Source organism: Symphalangus syndactylus, chromosome 7 (genome assembly GCF_028878055.3).
Source record: "Symphalangus syndactylus isolate Jambi chromosome 7, NHGRI_mSymSyn1-v2.1_pri, whole genome shotgun sequence".
In the NCBI taxonomy this organism is placed as follows: domain Eukaryota; kingdom Metazoa; phylum Chordata; class Mammalia; order Primates; family Hylobatidae; genus Symphalangus; species Symphalangus syndactylus.
Window position 1 is genome coordinate 77,038,393 of NC_072429.2, and position 21,805 is coordinate 77,060,197.

Here is a 21,805-nt window from a genome sequence, read left to right on the forward strand (position 1 = left end):
GTTTAATGGCAAAGTTATTTGTGATGAATAATATTTTAGACCACATTTAAAATTAAAAAGGAATTTAGTGAAAATTTCAGATTGGACATGTTTAATTTTTTTCCTTAGGTTAGAGGTGAACACTTAACCATGAATAGAAGCTCTGGAGATGAAAAACTGTTAGAAAACACAGATAACAAAGAAGAACGCTTGGGTATTTATTTTCATTGAATGTGTATGTATTTTACATGGTAAGTATTTTTTAGTATTGAGATACGTTGATTTTTTTCAAATGACTATATTATTAAATAGAGCTGTGGAGAAATTAAAGCCACAATAATTTTTATTTTCATTTAGAAAAATTTCAGTTAAATGTTACTCAATGCTCCTTATTTTAAACACAGTTTTGCTTATCTTGTATGTGAATTGCTTTTTAGCCACTAGAGGGTGCATTTGGATAATTATTTCATGATATTACTGGCTTATTCTTTTTAAAGGCCTCTCAGCAATATACATATGATTTTTTGACAACATGAAATTACAGGGATTTATAAGGGTAGTTTTCTTTGTTTTGTTGTGGTTTTAATAATGTGTTTATATTTTAGAAATTTTGCCCAGCTCAACTGGGGCACCAGGATTGCAGTAATTGATAGAGATATTTAATACTTACACTTCATGATATTTTGTTAGCAAAATTATGCATCTCAAGCATATCACTTATGGACATGACATGGATTAGTAAATAATCCTTGAAATATTACTTTAATATTTCGTCTTAGTTCTACCACAGTTTAGTAGGTTATAGTCTCATTTAAGATAAGGATCTTTTTTTCCCCAATCCTCTAGTCTAATTTAACATTATCTAACACAAAAGTGTCATCTATTTAAATAGGAGCTAATAAGTTGTTAGATCAATTACTGTAAGGTGCGCAAAGCTAAAGCTTTGTATTTACCATTGAAAAATGCTTTGTGTTCTTTCTGGTTATGCAATGATGGGGATCAAGAGAATAAGATGTGATTAAGTGTCTGCCCTCAAGTTGATACAATTTATTTGGAGAAACTGGTACCTAAACAGACAATTACAACGTGGGACAAAAATAAGTGATTTATTTTAATGGAACTTTTGTTTATCATGAAGGTACCAAAAAGTGCGGCAGAAGTATTAAAGAGGGAGCTTCTTATAACCATAAATTATACATCTGAGCATTTCCCATTTTTTCTTTTCTTCCTTGTGCCAATGCTTGGGAGGAAACCAGAGTATGAACAAGAACTCTTTTACCTGCTAGTGGAGAAAGGACAATTTGCAGTGGAAAGAATGTGTGTGTGGTCCATTTGATCTGTAAAATGTGAACTGCTTCTGTAGCCCTGAGGACTGAGGAAAAGAGATGTTGAGTAAAAGTTACTGATCATTCCAGCTGTTCAATCGTATCTCACTTTTTCCTCTCTTTTTTCTCTGCCCAAATACCTCTACTTCTGCGCCTACTTTGAATTTGCAACAGTGAGGCTGGGGATAGGAGACAGCCAGTAGTGCTGAGTAGTGTCAAGTACAGTTAACAGTGAAATGCGGATTTTCACTCATCAAATCAGCAATCTTAAATTATTATAAAACTGAAAACCTGTCATGGGGCGTTGAGATGAATGCCCTTATGTACTGATGGTGGAAATATAAATTGATCATGCTTTTTGAAAAGATCGACTGAATTTACGTTAAAAGCCTTTAAAACATTTGTGCTTCATAACCTAGTAATTTTATTTCTAAGACACAATTAGGGAAATAATCTGAAGTATAGGAAAATATTTATGCAAAACATGATTAATAGTACTATATAGTGATAAAATTGAAGAAATTGGCCATTAAAGCAATTTTAAATAATTTTAATGGCATAACAAGGTTGTTTTATTGCTAAGATAAAAATTTTCAAATAATGCTTGTATATAAAATATTCCAATTACATAAAAAAGTGCACAGACAAAAGACTAGAAATATATTTCTCAATATATTGTGTTTATTTCTACCAAAGGATATTTGGTAAGTTATCTTTTATATTTTGTATATTGTCAATTTTTAAAATAAATGCACATTACCATTATAATTCTTAAAAAGCAAATAGGTTTCTGTTTTTCAAAGTTACTCATGTTCATCTGCCAATATTTAATCTGAAACTGCCACCTTTTACATTGTGCTCTAATGTCCACAAATGTCATGTGATCTAGTTAAGCTAGTTTGTTTTTATAATAGCTGTATTGCTGAAAGTGGCCTGTCAACTATAGGTATAATTTTAACGAAATTATTTTTCCTAAATTTCATTCAAGATGACATTCTATTTTTTTAATTTTTAAATTTTTATTTTTTGCTTTTGATAAGATTTTGCACATTTTAAAAATCGCAATTTTCAGGATGTGTAAGAAAACTATTTTTCTAATACTGAAATAAACATGTCTTTGGTATAGAAATCACACTCTATGTGTGATCTTTAACTAAGAAAACTAATCAAGAACTATGATCTAATATGATAAACAAAACTCTTCTTTGCCCATCCATCTGTCCCCTTTCATAGCCCCATTGTGGGGCTTTAGAATATAGTTCTATACATATCTCCATATCTACAAAGAATTAAGGTGCCATATCAAAGATGTTCAGAAGTTATATATGGTAGAGAATTAATTGGCTTATCCTTGACACATAATACAAAACACCAAAAGCAATATATATACAGGACAAGCAAAATAGAACATTGTCACTAAGGGCAAATAATAGAAAAAAAATCGCATCATTTAAGTTTGATGCACTGGAAACAAAGTAACTTCTTTGTAATTATTACGTAAACAGTTTGCAAAGCTCAAAAGGTAACAGGACAGAGCCATAAATTTGATAAGGCACTTTAAAGATAGCAATCAAACATAAAAATGTCAACTACAAAAAAAAAGAACTGTAAAAGTAATAACCATAAAAAATGGGGAATATATGCATTCTTTCTAGATAGTCTTTCATTTTCCGAAGGAAAGCCTTCTATAAAAATATAGAAGTACAAATACATATATTTAATTTATATATTTTATATATTTTATAAAATATATTTTATAAATATATAAAAAATATAAATTATATATATAATTTAATAATATATATTTATAATATATATTTATATTATATATATTTAAAAGCTGTCATCAAAGTTCAAATCTCTGTAAAGAGAGTGTTTTTCCTCAGGTTAGTAAAGTATGGATTCATACATTTTCTAGAGAAGCAATTACAATCTTCATGCTATATATAGGAAGAAAAATAGCTTTTAATTATGTTTGTCGACTCTTTTATTCAATAAACATTTAGTGACTATTGTGTGACACTGTTTTAGGTGCTAGGGATATAGAAATAAATCAGAAACAATCATTAGCTCTAGAGAACTAAACCTAATGGAACTGGATCGATCACTGGCAACCTTGAAATTACCTCCCTTTGTACTTAAGCTGAAGCTCAACTTCAAACTCTGACATGCTTGGCATCTTGTTGAAAACAAATAACGATCTACCTAGTTTGCCACTGGTAGCACTTTGGCACTATTAATATTAACTATATACTGATGAAATTAACTTTCATAAAGGATTATACAAAAGTTTAGAGGGCAGAAAATATTAATGGATAAACAAGTACTAGCAATAAAAATAGCATCAGCCTTCTGCTTTCACAAAAGCCAAGAAAACCCAGAAAAATTTCGTTCTGAGTATATACAGAACTGCTGGAAAGGGATCATTCTATACATGTAGTACATATGCAAATATCATATGTGAGGAAGTATGAGTTATTACACAACCATTAATAACTAAGCATACCAAATCAGTCATCAGGTTTCAAAGAATCATAGCCTTCTTTCAAGAGATCCCGCCAGGTTTTAAGGAAACATGCATTTTCTGTACATTTGAAGACAAGCTGTTCTACTTGAGCTGATACTGCAGATGTGACCTTAAGAAATTTGGTTAATGAAAATGCTGCATGTCTGATCTGCATCTCCACTTTCTCCAGCAGGTCTACCATTTGGCCGTTGTTCCTGCTCAGAACTGGCCAGCCCGAACTCACTGGTTGCGTGGGGAAGATGCCAAAAGCTGTCTGAAGATGAGGGAAAAAAGGGGGGTTCTGGGGCTGGTGAAGAAACCCACAACTCCTCAAGGTCAGCCATGGGGAAGAGCTAGGAGCTCAGAATCCGACCAGCAAGAGGACATTTTAAAACAGGTTCTTTTTTCTTTCTCTTTTTATCACCTATGATTTCAAGAGTCCAGGTAATACAAGCAAAGTTTTACTCCATAGAGCACAAAATTAAAAACAGTTGATCTAAATATTTAAGAGGTATTTTGCCATGCTATTGTTGAGCTGGGGTGAATATATATTTACATTTCTGTATATCTACATATGTATGGAATATTTAGATCTGTTTTCATATATTTGCCTATTTAAAGCTTAATTTTTTAAAAAAAGTTTTATTATTTTTCTTCTAATTATTGTTAAGGGGAACATTTTAAGAACTAGAAAGTTTTAAAAATATATATTTTTACTTATCTTCTCAAACTTATATTTCTTATAGGGAAAACTAATATAAACTCTTCAAGAAACATCAGGAACTTAAAATTTTATTTTAAACATTAATTCCTTAACTGTGATTCACTTTGGAAACATGCTATTCATGGAAACATGCTATTTTGAATTTGAAAATTCAAAAATAGGTTTTTCCATATGTCTTACTATCAATGAAATCAAAACGCCATTTGAATAAGCAACTTGTATACTAGAGTAGCTTTATACCCTCTCTGAGGCAGTCTATTCTCATGCCGTTCCCGTTTAGTAAACACTGTCATGTTTCTCCCTCTCATATCAGTAGAAAGATTGTTTCTCACCGATGTCATTACCAGAAAGCTATTTTCGAGGAGGAAGAGGTCTTATCATTTATTGGCTCAGATACCATAATTTAAGTAGAAAACAATGGACAATATAAAACACTGCCCAACTCATGTCTACTAGTGAAAAATTATTTTGATTTGTGATGTATTTCAAATCTAAATTGTGTTATTATCTGTAGTGGGCATTTGTCATCATTATGGCTAGCACCTTTCGAAAATCCTACGTTTGGCAAATTTTCCATGGTGAAAATCTCACTGCATCAAAATTGTAGCTAGAATGTATAGTTTTCTATACTTTCTTACAGCGAGGGAGTATTCATGTGACTTGGGAACTACTGAACAGACTTGGATTCTGAAACAAGTAATATGAAATGGACACTGCAGCCTCCATTTCCTATTGAGGATGATGGAGTTTAGTGGAGAGACACTGAGCTTCTAAGGTAGCTGTGGCAGAGCATCAAGAAGTGACACTCTTATTGCAACATGTGGCCTGTTCCCCATGGTAGCACCTTAACTGACTGTCCTCCCCTCCAAGTTTGGAGGCTGTTCAGCCAGAAAGAGTGCCAAGTTGGTGATTATAACTTGGCCATTGTTTCTGGCTGAACAACCTCCAAAGTTGACTATCTGGCTCTTCCAGAGATTCTATGCATTTCCCAATAGCTTTTAGTTATTACTATTATTATTTGCTTAAACTGATTAGACTCGGATCTGCTGTTTGCACTCAAAAACTCTTCAACAACCAAATTTGGTATAACTTGTGCTTTCCTTTTACAGTGGCTGTAGTAATGGGGGATGTGTTAAAATCACATTTTATAGGAAAGAATATTCAATATACTGAAACAAGACGTCTTCCTTAACCCAATCATAGTGTTAGATAACCACAAACTGAATTTAAGAAGTATGCTTTAAGTATAATTATATGTATCTTGTAGGATGAATTTGAGGATTATCAGTAACATGTATAAAATCTTTGCCACAATCTGTGACATTTAACAGGCCTCAGTAAATGTTATGAATTATTTATTACATAATGTTAGATATATGTGCATGTTAGATGTTGATCAAATATTTATTTTATTTAATTCCCACCAGGCACTATTTTAAGTGCAGTGAACAAAGCAGTCAAAAATCTGTTTTTTTTTAAGTTCACATTCTAATAGATGAAGATTGAAAATAAATATGTCAAGCAAGTAAATATGCTTCATATTAAATTCTGACAATGCTATGGAGAAAAAGCATGGGGGTGGTTAGAAGGGAAATGTGAGGGAGGGTGGAAGAGGGTAACAATTTTAGATAGGGTGTTCAGGGATGATTTCATTGAAAAAGTGATATTTGAGCACAGACCTGAAAGAGGGGTGAACCGTTATTGTATATCTTTTTTGTTTACTATACTTGTTTCTTGGATTATTTTCCTTTAACATTTAGTGCTTTCTGTTAGAGTATTCAATATGATTGATATGTGCAAATGTACAGGAGAGGAAAGAGTATTTCATGAAAAGGGTTAAATAAGCACACAGGCTCTGTGGTGAGAACCCAGTGCCTCTAGAATGGTGTGTGCGTGGAAAAGAGTAGAAAATTAGTCATGTAACCAGCCAGCCAGATTATGTATGCTTTAGAGGCCATTCATATGACTTTGGCTGACTCAGAGTAAGATGGGAATAGGAGAGTGACCAGATCTGGCTTAAACATATAACCTGAATATACTTTTTAGCCCCTAAATTAGTGAGACATAAAAGCAAGAGAAAATCATTGTCTCCCATTCCTCCCTAAAGTGGTCACAGGTATTGATCAAATTAAGTATTCTTAGCACTCAGTTTTAAAGTATTACATGGTGTAATGTAGAGTAGAAGCAAACTGAGACTTTCCTCCCCCACCTGAGTGTAAAACAAAATGATCAATTTCCTTAATAGTGCACTCCATTCCCCTAATCTCTCATCCTTAGTCCCACTCATTAGAAATAAAGCCGTGTTTGTTGTCGACTCAACTACTTTGTCTTGCTTAGGATGCAAAGATTAGTCATTAATTCTAGTTTCTTAATATAGTACCCTAATGTTCATAAATTTGCTTTTCATTCTCATTTCCTCCTTCGATGTAAAATAATCTCAATAGAACTTTCATATATAAGGGCAGAGATCCTTTTAGTTACCTTGAGAAAAAGGGTTTGACAGAAGGTGCATGTGGATTAGAACTGGTCCTGAGATCATTAGGTCCTGCGAAAACTCTAAGGACTGGTACATCTGTGGGCCTCTATGCCTCTCTTAGTTCATCTGTCCATTCTCTGTTGTCTTCTTCACTGTGGTGGTTCTTTTTTGCTTCCCTTTTCTTTCAGCTTGCCAGTGCCCAACTTAATTAAACCTTGCAACTTCCTCTCCTTTTCATTGTGATTTGGAGCAAATTCATGTGAGATTGTGGTTGTAATTCCTGGCATAGAGCACCTAAATCACCACATCTTTTCAAGCTGCATGACATATATAATAGATCATTAGCCAGCCTGTTAATTAGTTGCACTTAGGGGAGTTGCCCTATTCTCTCTACCCTTTAGTTGGGACAGAGGAATGAGTTCACATGATTAAAGAACATGGCCACTTAGAAGAATTAATAGTGCAGAATCCTTTTCAGGTCATGTTGATATTCCAAGGAATGATTGACATATTTCAATAACAAGTATTTGTTTACATTTTAAGAGTCAAACTAGAAAATTTGAAATTTGCTTGAAGTGGAAATGTAGAAATGTATCATAACTCTTTATGACTATTAATTTAGTGCTGAGTTTCTTAATAGCAGTAGAGTGACAAACTCCTGAGAAATACGTATCCAAACCTTCTGATGAGGGGGCAATGGGTAATTTTAAAATGCAAATTCAATATATCTATTATTTTTACAATACAAACATCAGAAAGTAAGTTGACAAAATCTTGGCTGGGGGAGGGGCTATGCAGAAGATAAATTAAGAATTTTAAAAGTGAGATTTCAAAAGGTTCTGTGTTCACAGAAGGCATGATTTCTATTTTGCAGATGTCGTTACTGTCTTTGTAGAAAATCTCACTCCATAAACAGCTAGAACTAATAAGTGAGTTTGATAATCCTATGTCCATAGGATATAAGAACAATATACAAAAGTGAGTCATTCTTATATATCAGCTATGAATCCTGAATTTGAATATTACAATACCATTTGTAAAAGCACACATGTGCGTACAAACCCAAATAAAGAGTCATGCATATATCTAACTAAATAGTTGTAGAATATGTATGCTGAAAACTATAAAACACTAAGGGAAGAATTCAAAGAAAAACTAAATAGAGAAATATATCATGTTCCTTAATCCCAAGGAAGAACAGAGTACAGATGCCATTTCTCCCCCAATTTAATCTGTAGTCTCCATGCAATCTCTGTTGATATTCCAACAAGCTTTTTTTACTGATTTGATAGACTGATTCTAAGATGTACATAGAAAGGCAAAGCAACTAGAATAGCCAAAACAACTTTGAAAAATAAAAACTGGAGGACTCAAATGACCCAATTTCTAGAAATGTTATAAAGCCATAGTAATTAAAACTGTGGTATTGGAGAAAGGATACATAGATTATCAGAACAGAGCAGAGCAGAGCATCCATAAATATGCACACATAAATATAGCCTACCAAAATTTACAATAGTGCAAATTCATTTGAGAAAGTACAGTCTTTTCAACAAATGGTGATGAAACAATTGGATGTCCATATGCATAAAATGAAACTTGATACACATTTTATGTCTCGTACACAAATAAGTCATGAACCTAAATGTAAAACATAAAACTATACAACTTCTAGAGCAATGGTTTCAAGTGGGAGTAACTTTTGTCTCCCAGAAACAAAGTATAGAGGCATTTTTGACTGTCAGTATTTGGGGGGAGGAGATCACTGGCATCTAGTGGGTGCAGACCAGGGATGCCACTAAATATCTCACAATACACAGCACAGTCACCGTCACACACACAAAAATGTCATTTTCTAGTCTGAATAAATATACCATGGTTATGTAAGTATCTCTTCTTAGAGGAACAGAAACTTGGTAAAGAGTGTATGGGAATGCTTTTTACTCCCTTTGCAACTCTTCAGGGCAATAGACTATACTTCAATGTCTAACATTTAATAATTAACTAATCTATTTCTGTGAAGACATCATGTACTGTAGCAGATGTATTCTGCTTTGATGCCTTGCAAAATCACTTTGATTCTTCAATTAAATTTATTAAATGTGTAAATATTGCCAGTCATGTATTATATGTTAAAAATTTGAGACCAATAAAATATTTTCAAATGTCTCCTCTTTGAAGAAGCTTTCCTGTTTCATCTTACCTAAAATACCACCTTTCTCCACCAATCTTTGTGATGTTCTCCCCATGGAACTTTTTTCTGACTGTTTTCCCTTTTCTAGGGTATATGCTCCATGAAGGCAGGGACTTTGTCGTACCTCCAGGGCCAGAACTGGCATACTAGAGATGGATGCTTAATAAATATTTGTTGAGTGAATTAATTATATGTATTTGTGTTGCGTCTTCCCAATAAGTGGTCTTTATTCAAACGTTGGAGCTTCAGTAAATCCCAATGGCTGTGAACAGATTAGTCTCAATCCTAGTATTTAATTTACCCCGAGTGAAAGTAACACCTTTCTCTTAAGCAGCAAGATGCAATAGTCTTTACATTAAGATTTTTCATGGCAAAAAAACAAATCCATTTTTTTCTTCCTTTTCTTCAGCTCTGGGGATGCCAGGCAAGAAGGAGATGGCGGGGTAGATAATGGTTACTTTGTAATTTTCTGGAAGATCATGCTGGTTCTGCTAGAAGACTTTTACCTCACATGATTGAATACTCTTCAAGCTGAACTTCCATTTGTGATAGTATTTGGACCATTTCTAGAATATGTTATAAGGTTTTCTTTCCAATTAAATTTTTAGGTTAAAGTTCTCATTTGAATCAGATTATTTCAAATATAAAAAAATTTGTGATAAGCATTGAAGATAGAAATTGGCAAACATATGTCCCCCTCCCAGAGGTAACAGGTGGTAGGTTATTAAGAGTTACTTGCTGAGCTGAGCAGTGGAGGCATACATGAAGGAATGATCAGTTCCACCTGGGAAAGCATGGGAAAGCTTCAGAAAGAATGAAACACTTAGATTGAAGAAAAAGAATAAATCACTAATCAACAATAATTTAAACAACTAAATTTTAATGTTACCACTTGCCTTAACTTTCTTCATGTAAAATATGAATATGAAATTAGTTCACTTTTAGAACAGTATCTTAAGTAACAATGACCTCTCCCCCATTTAGAAAATTGTTGCCTTATCTAGAAAAATGTACTTCATTCTTACCACTTTTTATGTGAAGGATGCAAATCAAACCCCAGATTATTCCCAAGACAAAACGATGATTTAGCACCTTTCTCAAATATTAACTTTATGGGTCTATGACTGCATGTATTTTTATATTTAGACATTAAAAACTGTTAGAATTTGTAATTATCAATACACCTACTTATTTCATTGTCTTGTCCTACGATATTTCCATAGATTCTATTATTTGGTCAGAATCAAAGCCAAAAGATGTTTCACAACAAATGATATTTAGAAATCAAAGAAAATTCTGCCATATCATCCTGAATGCACCCAGAATGCATGATGATTTTGAGTACACAAAGTTGGGCCATATTGTCCTAAATTAGTTATGTTTTCTGATGCTATCATACCCATTTTTAAGTAAATTATTGTAGAAATGTGTTTTCTAGATGATTTAAATGGATATTAATAACAGAATGGCACAATGCAGTTCCTGTAGACTTGCTAACTACCATATGTCTAGCTTTTCCCCTTAGAAGCTGAAGGGAAGACAAAGATCATAATTCTTTTAGGGTAGATAAAACATTTCAAATGAACAGATTATTTAAATTGTATTTAAGATAAAGTACTAAGATGAATCTGGTCAAATAATAATGAATGATGCAGGCTTAAGTGCTATGAACAACTAAGGGAACATATATTAATATTATCTAGAATTATCATGGAAGTCATAGCAATTGAGGAAAAGGAATTGAGATGCCCCTTGAACCTTAAGCAGGATTGGCATAGAATTTGCAACAACATTCTATGCAGTAAGAACGTGATGAATGAAGATTGCCCGTACAGAACACCATAAAGATTATCTGACCTACAGTACAAGATACGTGTTTCTGGAGAAATATTTATATGGCGTGATAGGGTTGACAAAATGTCATTCTTAAGTTGGCTGTCAATGAAAGTGTGGCCTAAAGCAAAGAAATTTTTCTAGTTCAGGTTTCTCATGGATCAATTTTAAGAAAATTATCTTATTCCTGAAAAGAGTATTTCCTTCAGCATATTCCCTGAAAACCTGTTTTAAAATACTTTTAACCAAAACCCTCTGTATAAAGCAGGATTCTCCTTGCTGTTATATTAGTTTTAATTCTATGAATTATATTAACCTTGTGTTAAGTTAGGGTTTATTAATGTAAAAATATGTTATATAATCAAATAAGTTTTAGAAATGATATATTACTATTCAATTTTTTTCACAGCTACATGAATGAGTTTTCAGAGACTTTAATATACTTATATGAATCGTGAACCTCCAAGAGAATATTTAACTCACATCAAAAATAAGTATCTTCCCTTATTTTTTTTTCTTTTTGTAGCATTGGCAAAGATTAGCATTTCTTGGGACAAACTTTAGAAAATGCTGACTTAAAGCATCTACATATATATTTAAAAGAAAATGTTTATTGAGATAAGTCTCTAATTGTGGAGTAGATATACTCTCCCAAATCATTATTAGCCAACCTATCTTGCTAGTGGCTAGGAAACAAAGAAGGGAAATGCAATCATAAGTGTGTGGGTAATTTTTCCAAACGTTTGACACACAGTACAAGATGAATACACTGTTTGAGTCCAATTTTCTCAAAAATTCAAATCTACTATAACAAATGACAGAAACCAAGGAAGAAAATTTTAATAGTGTTTTTAAACAAGCATTTAAAAAATATTGACCCTTATTTTACCACAACCCCAGAGAGAATATATTTTTTTAACACTGTTAGGGAACATTATAGATAGCCATGAAGGAAACATTTTCAAGGACAGTTTCAAGAGTTTACCTTTAGGAATGTAAATTTCCTCATTTCTCTAACTAATGGTTTACCAATATCTCCAGTAATCAGGGTAGAGGTCTACCACATGGTTGACCATGTTTTATGATGGAGGGAGCATAGCCTACTTAGAAAAGTCCATCTGAAGAAAGCAAGCTTGGTGAAGGGTCATTTGCTTCTAAAAAATGTTAGTCAACTCATCTTTCTGGAGTTAACAGTGATAACCAAACAGAAAAAAATACTTGACTCAAAGTCTTGTTAATGGGGCAGTTCAGTAAATTGTATGGAAGTGTATCCAATTCTATACAGCTATCGCACCAGTGAAGGTGAAATGTCATATGGGTCAGGGAAAGTGAGAGAAGGCAGGAAAGTGCTACCAACACACACTGAGGGTGTCACCAGAGCATCTTCTGTAGATCAAGTAAAGCCCATCAGCATGTAACTAGATGGTGATGAGGCTGAGAAAGAGCATGAAGGATGTGAGTTCAGTGCAATGAAAACTGACAGCTATTTGTAGATTCTGGCCTGCTTAGAATAGTGTTTCCATTTCCCTTTATCAGTGAATGAAGACTGCAGACATTTCTAAACAAGTTTCTTTTAAAAGACTAAAATTTAACATAGAAGGTAATGTCTCATGTTCATTGTTGGTAATAGGCTATTAAAGGTCATATATTCAATGAAAGTAGAAAATTAAAGAGCAGTGAAGTATTAAAAATCTCATCTTAAAAATTCTGTTGAGATTTATTAACTGAATCTGGCAGTGTTAATACATAACTCATTTATTTTATCAAAGGAGAAATGTTATCCAAAGTAAGCAATTTGTAATGCTGTATGAAAATATTTTATATACAGATATAGTGTCAAAATTAAATACAAATATTTCATTAATTAAAAGGTAAACATATATTATTATCTTAAAAATATACCTCCCAAATTGCAAACTTATTTAGACAAGTTATAATCTATATAAATGACAAAGTAACTCAGTACTAAGGTTTAGCATCCTTAGACTACATGAATTTATTTTTATTTTATTTTTTTGAAATTGTCCTTTTTCATGTCAAAACATTTGCTATACCATTTATTGAAGACACTGTGTTACACATTCATGATTAATTAAATCTCTTGAAATCTCTTTTAGGTATCTTGGACCTTACTATGCTGTTGCTTACTTAAGGTTTATGACTCTCTTATTCTCATGGGCATTATCCATATATCATTGTTAACCCTAAAACATCTCCAGCACAGAAGAAGACAATTTTCACTCTTAATACAGTATAATAGATTCATAGTGAACCATAAAATTATTTTGACAGTAAAGCAATGTCAATTTTGAATCTTTGAAACCATTATATACTTCGTAGATTTAATGTCTTCAAATATTTAAACAGGTTTGAAAAGTATTATTGCAACTGATACCTTACATGGATTGTCTTACAAAAATCAGTACAGAATTATACTGATTGATAAATGTTCACATATATAAGAAACAGTTTGTTCACTGGAGCATTCAGTTTCCATTGTTTGTATTCATCTTCTAGTAATACAATATGCATTTCTCAATTGCTCTAATCCGTTTTGACCATGGTACATTCAGTAACTTCTAGGAAGCATTCCACTCTGAAAAACTGCATAAGCAGATAGATTCTTGGAGGATGCAACTAAAGTTCGTGTTTCTATATTGCCACTCCATATTTTTCAGTGTTCTTTAGTGCCCATCAAAATTTTATTCCAACAAGTTTTTATCTCTTGCAGTAGTCTTTTTAGGAAACACAAATCATTCAGTTTTTTCTGTTCCTTTAAAGATTTATTTTCTTCCTAGAGAATAGAATTTTAAAAGTTTAAACTTCACATTTTTACAAAAATATATATTTTAAAATACTCAATTTTTCATCATATTATTTTATACTGAAAAACTGGTGCAAGGAAAAGGTAGAATCTTGTGTGACATTTTAAAGACGATGATTTCTAACTATCCTTGTCATAACTGACATGTAGAAAATTCAAGGTTGGTTTGATTAAAGATTTAGGATTCTCCAAAGAGCTATATCAGCTGACCGCCATTTTCACAGTAACAGTGGACATAATAACACTGTTTGGAATTTCATGAGAAAGGTAATTGTAGATTACTCAGTTGAGTTTCTTTAATGTAGAAAAATTTATTTTTAGTGGGAAGAATAATCAACATTGAAAATACTCAGATTATTTTGCCAAAGATAATTAATAAGGATATAGCTGATGGAGCTTGTACCCTAAGGTCTACTCCAACAATTAACCTTCACCAGAGTATGTCAGATGCCTGCCTCATAAGCTAGGTTTTAGCACCTGACAAGAATCTTAAAAAGGGCTACCTGTACAACCTATAGGAAGAAAGAGATACTTCGCATGAACAGATATATAAAGGAGTAACTCTATATAGACTCAGTGATATTTCTCTGAGTCCCCTGACCTGTGAGAATGGGAATAGCGCAGAGTAGAGTAATTCTTCACTTAGATAACAACTAGTTAATCACAAATATAAAGCATATCAGTGACTTTTACCCCTTCCTAGACCAGGAGATGATATCAGTTGTTTGTTTTACACTCTTTACAGTTGAGCCCAGATTTCAGGGTTAAAATCAACATAGTGTTTTCAACAATCACTATCAAGTAAATGGATGTGCAAGCAATATAAAAACTATTATAACTAGTTATTGGGTAACTAGATAATTTAGATAACAAGTTATTGGGTATTCTCTCAGTCATATATTGTGCTCAGTGTTTTACATAATTTACTTCATTTTATTTGCTTAATCATCGTATGAACTTGATGATTTGAACTCATTTCACAGATGAAGAAACTGATCTGCAAAGAAGATAAATAAGCTGCTAAGGTCAAGTAAATATATGTCAAGTAAATACAATGACTGAATCTTGAGCTCCTCTGTCCTATTTTTAATTTGGCCACAAATTCAGATCTCTTTTTGTCATGTATTTAGTAACACTAGCACATACTTTTTAAAGAATACATTTCAAAGATTAAACAACAGATCTCAAAGGGAAATATAAAGGCAAACTTTTCATATTGTTTTCAATAAGGGGTCCTGGACAATTTTTTTAAGTACAAGTTGAAGTTGATTTGCCTAAGCAGATTTGAGATATATAGATGTGAAAATTTCATAGTTTTCCTTGGACACCAAGAATAAGCATTCACTAAAAAGTAAAAAACAGGGAATCTTGGTTTTACTCCTGCATCCTGGGAAAATAGTTGTTATCTTTTCTTTTCTTTTCTTTTCTTTTTGCTTTGTTTTTTGTTTTTTGTTTTGAGACGGAGTCCCACTCTGTTGCCCAGGCTAGAGTGCAGTGGCGCGATCTCGGCTCACTGCAACCTCCACCTCCTGGGTTCAAGTGATTCTCCTGCCTCAGCCTCCTGAGTAGCTGGGACTACAGGCGCGCACCATGCCCAGCTAATTTTTGTATTTTTAGTAGAGACGGGGTTTCACCATGTTGGCCAGGATGGTCTTGATCTTTCCACCTCATGATCCGCCTACCTCGGACTCCCAAAGTGCTGGGATTATAGGCGTGTGCCACCGCACCCAAACTTTCTTTTCCAAACTTTCTTTCCAAATTATCTTAGTGAAAAGCCTTCAGGGCGATTATATTGCTTTTAGCTCCTGTATTCACTTCAGATGTTCCACTTTGCATGGAATCCCTAGAGTTTCCTAAATTTCAGAGTGTACAGGCTCACTTTGCTTTTCTGAAAAGAGTAAGGAATTTCCATGTTGCCATGTAGCTATTGGTCAAATAATGGAAATGTAAAAGAAGAATCCACCACTTTTATGAACCAGGTGTGTTCATTTTTCCATGCCTCAAACTAATTAGTACCTAACAGGGATGGCTTTTTTCTTCATGTAGTTGTCATCTAGTTTATTTTCTCCTATATAAATTATTTGTTCATTTCTTTTACCTACTAGCTGCAATATTTTAATGCTGCTTCCTCTAAAAAAAAAAAATCATGCTTTGGTATTTGCCCTAACAGCTTCTATTTTAAAATAGTGGGTTTAAAAATGCAATTTAAAGGAATCAAATTTTTGAGGGGCACCTCACTTCTCCTTTTATCAATGTTATAATAAATTATTTCAAAACCAGCTATAAGAAGGAAATAATTCAAAATGAAAAATTAGGAATTAAGTTGAGTAAAAAGCTGATGAACCATAAGGAAAATTATACAATTATTCTCACCAAACTCTTTGTTGGTTGGGCTTCACCCAGGGCAGCTGGTTTTCTTCCTTTAACCTTAAAAACAAAGTCACATTTGTAATATTGAATATTTCTTCATTGCTCCTCCAATTGTAATTGCTAATTTTCATATTGCCTTCAGCTCATCTAATCTATTTGAGACTCTACTTTAAATTTCTTATTGTTAAGAAAGTAAAATATTAATATGATTTAGAAATGGAATATCAGGGTAAAGGAAGAAGCAAGATAGTTCAGTCTTCTGAATACCCAGAATCCATAATTTTGTAGGTATGACTGTGAGGTATGAAAAATTAACATAGTAGGGTATACTAGCAGAGATAAAACTTGAATTTTAATCAATATAAAAATAAAGTTAACATGAAATTGTTAAATCCTGGGCATGCATTTTATTAAGCTTCACTTATCAGAAACAAAATGAAATAAAACAATAGTAAAAAGCTTGTAGCATGCCTGGCTCATGAAGAAAATTCAGTGTAGCTGACTGCTTTAACATCTTGCCTTGTTATTTCAAGAAAAAGGTGACTTGTATCAAGTTAATCAATGTTGTAATATAATTTAATTTCAAAGATTTAAATTATTTGCATATTTTCTTTCTCTACAGTTAGTTAATTTTGGAACATGATGATCCATACAAAGCTCAATACATAAGAGAAGGAATCACAGATATATAACATACCTAAGACCTTTACCTCTTCCTAGACCAAGAGGTGATATCAGTTTTCTGTTTTACACTCTTCTCAGTTGAACCAAGAGTGGAGGCTTATAATCAACACAGTATTTTCAACAGTCACAACTAATTAATTGGATGTGCAAGCAACATAAAACCTATCTGCATTAGACAGTACTTTGAAATCACTATTAAGTAGGAATGAAGAAATGGTAGACTAGAGTAGGAAGTCTTCATGAATCTTGAACTGAGCCTTGAAGGCATAGAACAAAATAGATCCAATTTATAGAAAAAAAAAAAAAGTAGCAATGCTCTCTAGGGACAAACGTAAGGACGCAAGTTTAGAAATAAGCTTGGCAAATCCAGCACACTAAGAGGAGACTGGCTTCCATCAAGTACATAAAGTAATGATAAATGAGGCTATCCAAGTTATAGAATAGATGATCCACATTTTTATCACTGTCAATAGGGTTCAAATATAATCTTACCATTTTACCTTCTATGGGAAACTACTAGTGCTCAAACAAAACAAAATTCTTTTTTAAGTCATAAAAATGTTATTTAAGAAAACATTTAAAACCATAAAATAACCTTTTGATTTTGTGTGGCAGCTGGTAAAATCCAAAAAGAGATAAATAATACAAATAAAGTATTGTATTAAATATTGAAAACTTTTTAGTACTAAGCACTTTACATGTGTTATGCCATTTAATCCTTTCAAATCCTACAATGTAGATATTATGTTTTTCTGCATTTCATAGATAAGGAAACTGCTGTCTAGTCTCTAGATGTCTTCCATATTTGGTTTTGTTGTTTTAGTTCATAACCACTAGTAGAAAAGTAGGAAAATATTAGCCCTATTTGTATCAAAGTTATTTAAAGAAGGGAAAATTGTTGGACATGTATATGTCTAGTTTAAGCCTATAAAGATATTTTTTAAATACATTTGATTTCCTGTTTTATTGACTAGGAGTTCTTGTAAATGTGTACATATATGGATTAAAGCTATTAATAAGCTTTAGATATAGAAATTTACCATTCCCCACCCAATATATCACCCTAGTATCCTTGGAAGTTATTATGGCAATGCAGCATTTATTTATTTATTTTTTACTCCCCTTTCACAAACAATTCACTCTAGCCAAGAGACAAATAGGTATTTCCAAACTGAGCCTTTCCTCTTCTAGGATTGAGTAAATATACTTCAACTTTAGATGATAATAAACACTTAGGATTCTATGATAATGGATATGATCATCAGAGAATAGTGGTATCTTGGCACAAGAGTAGTTAATATTTTTATTCAAAGTAAATAGTCCTTAGCTTACCTGGCCAGTGCAGTTCAACAGTATTGTTGTGCCTTCTGAAACTTTTAATAAGTGGAGATCAAAATCACCAGTGCTATTCATTTTAAGAAATTGCCTCAACTTGCGAGCAGCACGGAATAAAAACATACCTTCCTATTATAGGAAAAAGTCAGAAGGGCTATGGTTCAAATAAAATATTAAGAAATTATAAGCTTTCTTAAGGAGCCTAGAGCTTGAGCTATATTGCTAGGTAATGGCCCACCTCCACCCCAGCTTTCTATTCCAGTTAATCATGTGACTGACAAGTAACAGAACTAAAACTGTTTGGCTCCTAGGTGACAGCATGAAATTCCTAGAACTTGGTTTAATAATTATCTTGACTTTTAAAGTTTGTTTTCTCTATTATGCTTATGGGATCTTATCGCTTATGTGTGAACATATTACAAGATTATTCAATTTTAAACATGATAACCGAAGGAGAAGGCTTCTGGAAGCAACAATGTATTATAAGAGGTATGTGTGGTTTTTTCTTAGTATTTCTTGCATCTTTTGAGCTATGGAAGAATAGCTGATAATAAGAAAATAAAGGACTGTAGTCACCTAAAACATAAGTTTTGCAGATATTTAAATTAAGAAATTTTTAAAAAAGAATTTATGGTTGTGAGATACCATGAAGCTAACTTAGCTACTGTGAGTTTTTAAAAGACTATGAAATAGCACACCCGTTTCTGTAGGGAGAAATGACGTAAACTCTCTAGGTTTTGTAAAGTGTAATATTATACCAACTAGATGTGGTAATCATTTAGAAATAAGCAAATATTGAAAGAAAAATTTTCAAGATGCTTCCAACTAAATTATACCAATGACTTATATTTGTATGTGTGCAAGCATTCACATTAACAAGTATTTTTCTGTATAAGAAATTTAGAGGCCAGGCACAGTGGCTCACGCCTGTAATCCCAGCACTCTGGGAGGCGGAGGCAGGCAGATCATGAGGTCAGGAGATCGAGATCATCCTGGCCACCATGGTGAAACCCCGTCTCCACTAAAAATACAAAAATTATCTGGGTGTGGTGGTGCATGCCTCTAGACCCAGTTACTTGGGAGACTGAGGCAGGAGAACCGCTTGAACCCAGGAGGCAGAGGTTGCAGTGAGCTGAGATTGCGCCACTACACTCCAGCCTGGCGACAGAGCAAGACTCAGCCTCCAAAAAAAAAAAAAAAAAAAGAAAATTAGAAATAAGAGATAGGTGTGTGTCTTTGAATTCAACAATTCTAGTATTTTCAAGGTAAAAAATGGAATGGTGAAACAGAAAAAAACTTGTTATTTAATAAGTACAGGACTATTTGTAAAACAAAAATATAAAATTGGGCCATAGTATGATTTAATCAATGGGAATTATGTGGTCAGGCTGCAAATATTAATAGTATTCATATAATTGTCTAACAGAGGCACAAAAAATAGAAGCTTCTATAAGATCAAGCTTGAATGACAAACTCCAAATAATTATCATTACCTTATTAGCATCACAGATATGTCTTTTAAAAAAGTTAAATTCATTATTCAGGCAATTGCTACCAATTTCTTTCATGCTGTCCTGTAATAAATAACATAAAATAATATGGTTAAAACTGAGTACTTTTCTAATATCTTGTAATTATAAAAGTAATAATCTTAAAATATCTGGTATTTATGTGTGCATTTTAAGGAAAATAAGTTTTGCCTGGCTCAGCTGACTAAGCATGAGGAATAGTTTTCCATAGTTGAAGGATAAATAAGTTATACACAAATCCTCCCATATTTAGAGCCCCTCCCAGATCCCATAATTGAATCCCAGAATTCTCTAAGAGAATCTGGCTCATCTAGGGAAATAAAAGTACCTATTTTAGAAGTTATGCTATATAGACAAAGTATTATAAAATGTGAAGTCATTAAGTTGAGAGGAATTTAAGAGGTTATTCAGTCAAATTTCCTGCCATCAACAAATAACAAGAAAAGGAATTTATATTAGAATGAAAGGATCCATACAAAGCTCAACACGTAAGAGAAAGAATCACAAATATATGACATACCTAAGCCCTTTACCCCTTCATATCAGTTGTCTGTTTTATACTCTTTTCAGTTGAGCTGAGACTACAGGCTTATAATCAACATAGTATTTTCAACAGTCACAACTAATTAATTGGATGTGCATGGAATATAAAACCATCTGCATTAGACAGTACTTTGAAATTGACAGTGAGAATTAAGGTTGAAATTTATTCACAACATTTTTAGCAATCCAATTTTCTGGGATGGTTGAGGTAGAATTTTCCTGAGACACAGTGTAATTGTATATGTGTGTATTATAAACATAAGAGTGGGAAAGCAGACTGGTATGTGCTCTATTTTTTTTTTCATTTATAAGGAATGTAGTAGAAGAAGGTAGAGATTATCTAAATCAATCATTTAGTTGATATTAGGAAAAACCTCCTAAGGTTTCAGATTTTCTTATGCACTGGGTTGGACTAGCTCTGTCCAGCAAACTAGCAACTCCATGCTATGAGAGCTTCTAGGACTAAAAGCAGTCTTAGCCTACGTAATGTCTCCAGAGAAACAGGATAAGAAATGGAGCAATGGCAGGATTTAGTAATGGGCTTTGAATCCTCATCTGCCTCTCAGAAAAGTATTCATTACTCTTATCACCTGTGAAAAGCATGATGATGTCTGGGTTTACCCTGATTTTAAAATGTATATACTATCAGTTTTATCTGCAAGAAGTGTCTGAATACATACATCTCAAGTGTAAAAGATACATTTTCAATAACTATCTTCACATTGCCTTTGTACATATTCCTGAAAATTTAGTGGATAATTAATATTTGCCTATTAAGTCATTTTCATGTTGACTTCCCCTTACCCCAAGGACAATAACTCATACATAAATTTTTCTTTGATAAAACATAGAGTATTTAATTTTTACCATGTCATCCTTCAAAGAAGAAGGTGAAAAATGTGCCGCTACTCTATATGTTATCTTCCAATTCACCAAAAATTTCGTATGAGACAATATGTCACATAATGAATGCCAATTTCTTGCAACATGTTAGCAAATTGCATGACACATGAATATTTAAAAAGCCATATTGGTTAGGTGGCTGTTCTAGGTTATTAATAACACTTATTTTTTGCAGATCCACAGAAAGATAATGTTATACCAGTTGATTTTTTTTATTTTACCTAATGCTTCATACAGAATGTAAATGTGTTACTATACCCTTAAAAGTTTGACTTCTATAGAGGTCACAGTTATTAATTCATTGACCTTAGTACATTTTATTAATGCATCTAGTATAGATCTATATGACTGCCAATTACTGTTGCTTTCTAAAATTCTTTTCATTCATGCCCTATCAGAAGAATGGCTCAGAGTAAGAATTATAGATACATAGTGTTGGAAAGAAACTTAGATGGCCATCTTTTGATTTAACAAAGAATAGAATTACTTGACCAAAGTCACAATAATTGTTTCTTATTCACATGTCACATATGTCCAGATGCAAATAAGAAACAAATCACAGCTAGGCACGGTGCCTTAT

General features: G+C 32.8%; 1 protein-coding gene and 1 pseudogene across 4 annotated transcripts in view; both read right to left on the reverse strand.

Annotated features, from left to right (window-relative positions):
• Window positions 1–3,768: 3,768 nt before the first annotated feature.
• On the reverse strand, window positions 3,769–4,154 carry LOC129486531 (renal cancer differentiation gene 1 protein-like; annotated as a pseudogene).
• Window positions 4,155–12,776: 8,622 nt separating this feature from the next.
• The window catches only part of IL7 (interleukin 7), a 65,734-nt gene continuing 56,705 nt past the window's right edge, over window positions 12,777–21,805 (reverse strand). Inside the window, exons 3-6 of one of the 4 annotated variants that reach the window (XM_055286576.2) lie at window positions 19,744–19,824; window positions 18,248–18,379; window positions 16,235–16,288; window positions 12,777–13,831 (exon numbers count right to left, since the gene is read on the reverse strand). In XM_055286576.2, coding sequence (XP_055142551.1) covers window positions 13,712–13,831; window positions 16,235–16,288; window positions 18,248–18,379; window positions 19,744–19,824 — 387 coding nt within the window. In that variant the 3' untranslated portion in view covers window positions 12,777–13,711. The remainder of the gene's footprint in view (window positions 13,832–16,234; window positions 16,289–18,247; window positions 18,380–19,743; window positions 19,825–21,805) is intronic. The other 3 variants (XM_055286578.2, XM_055286577.2, XM_055286579.2) reach the window with 3 other exon arrangements.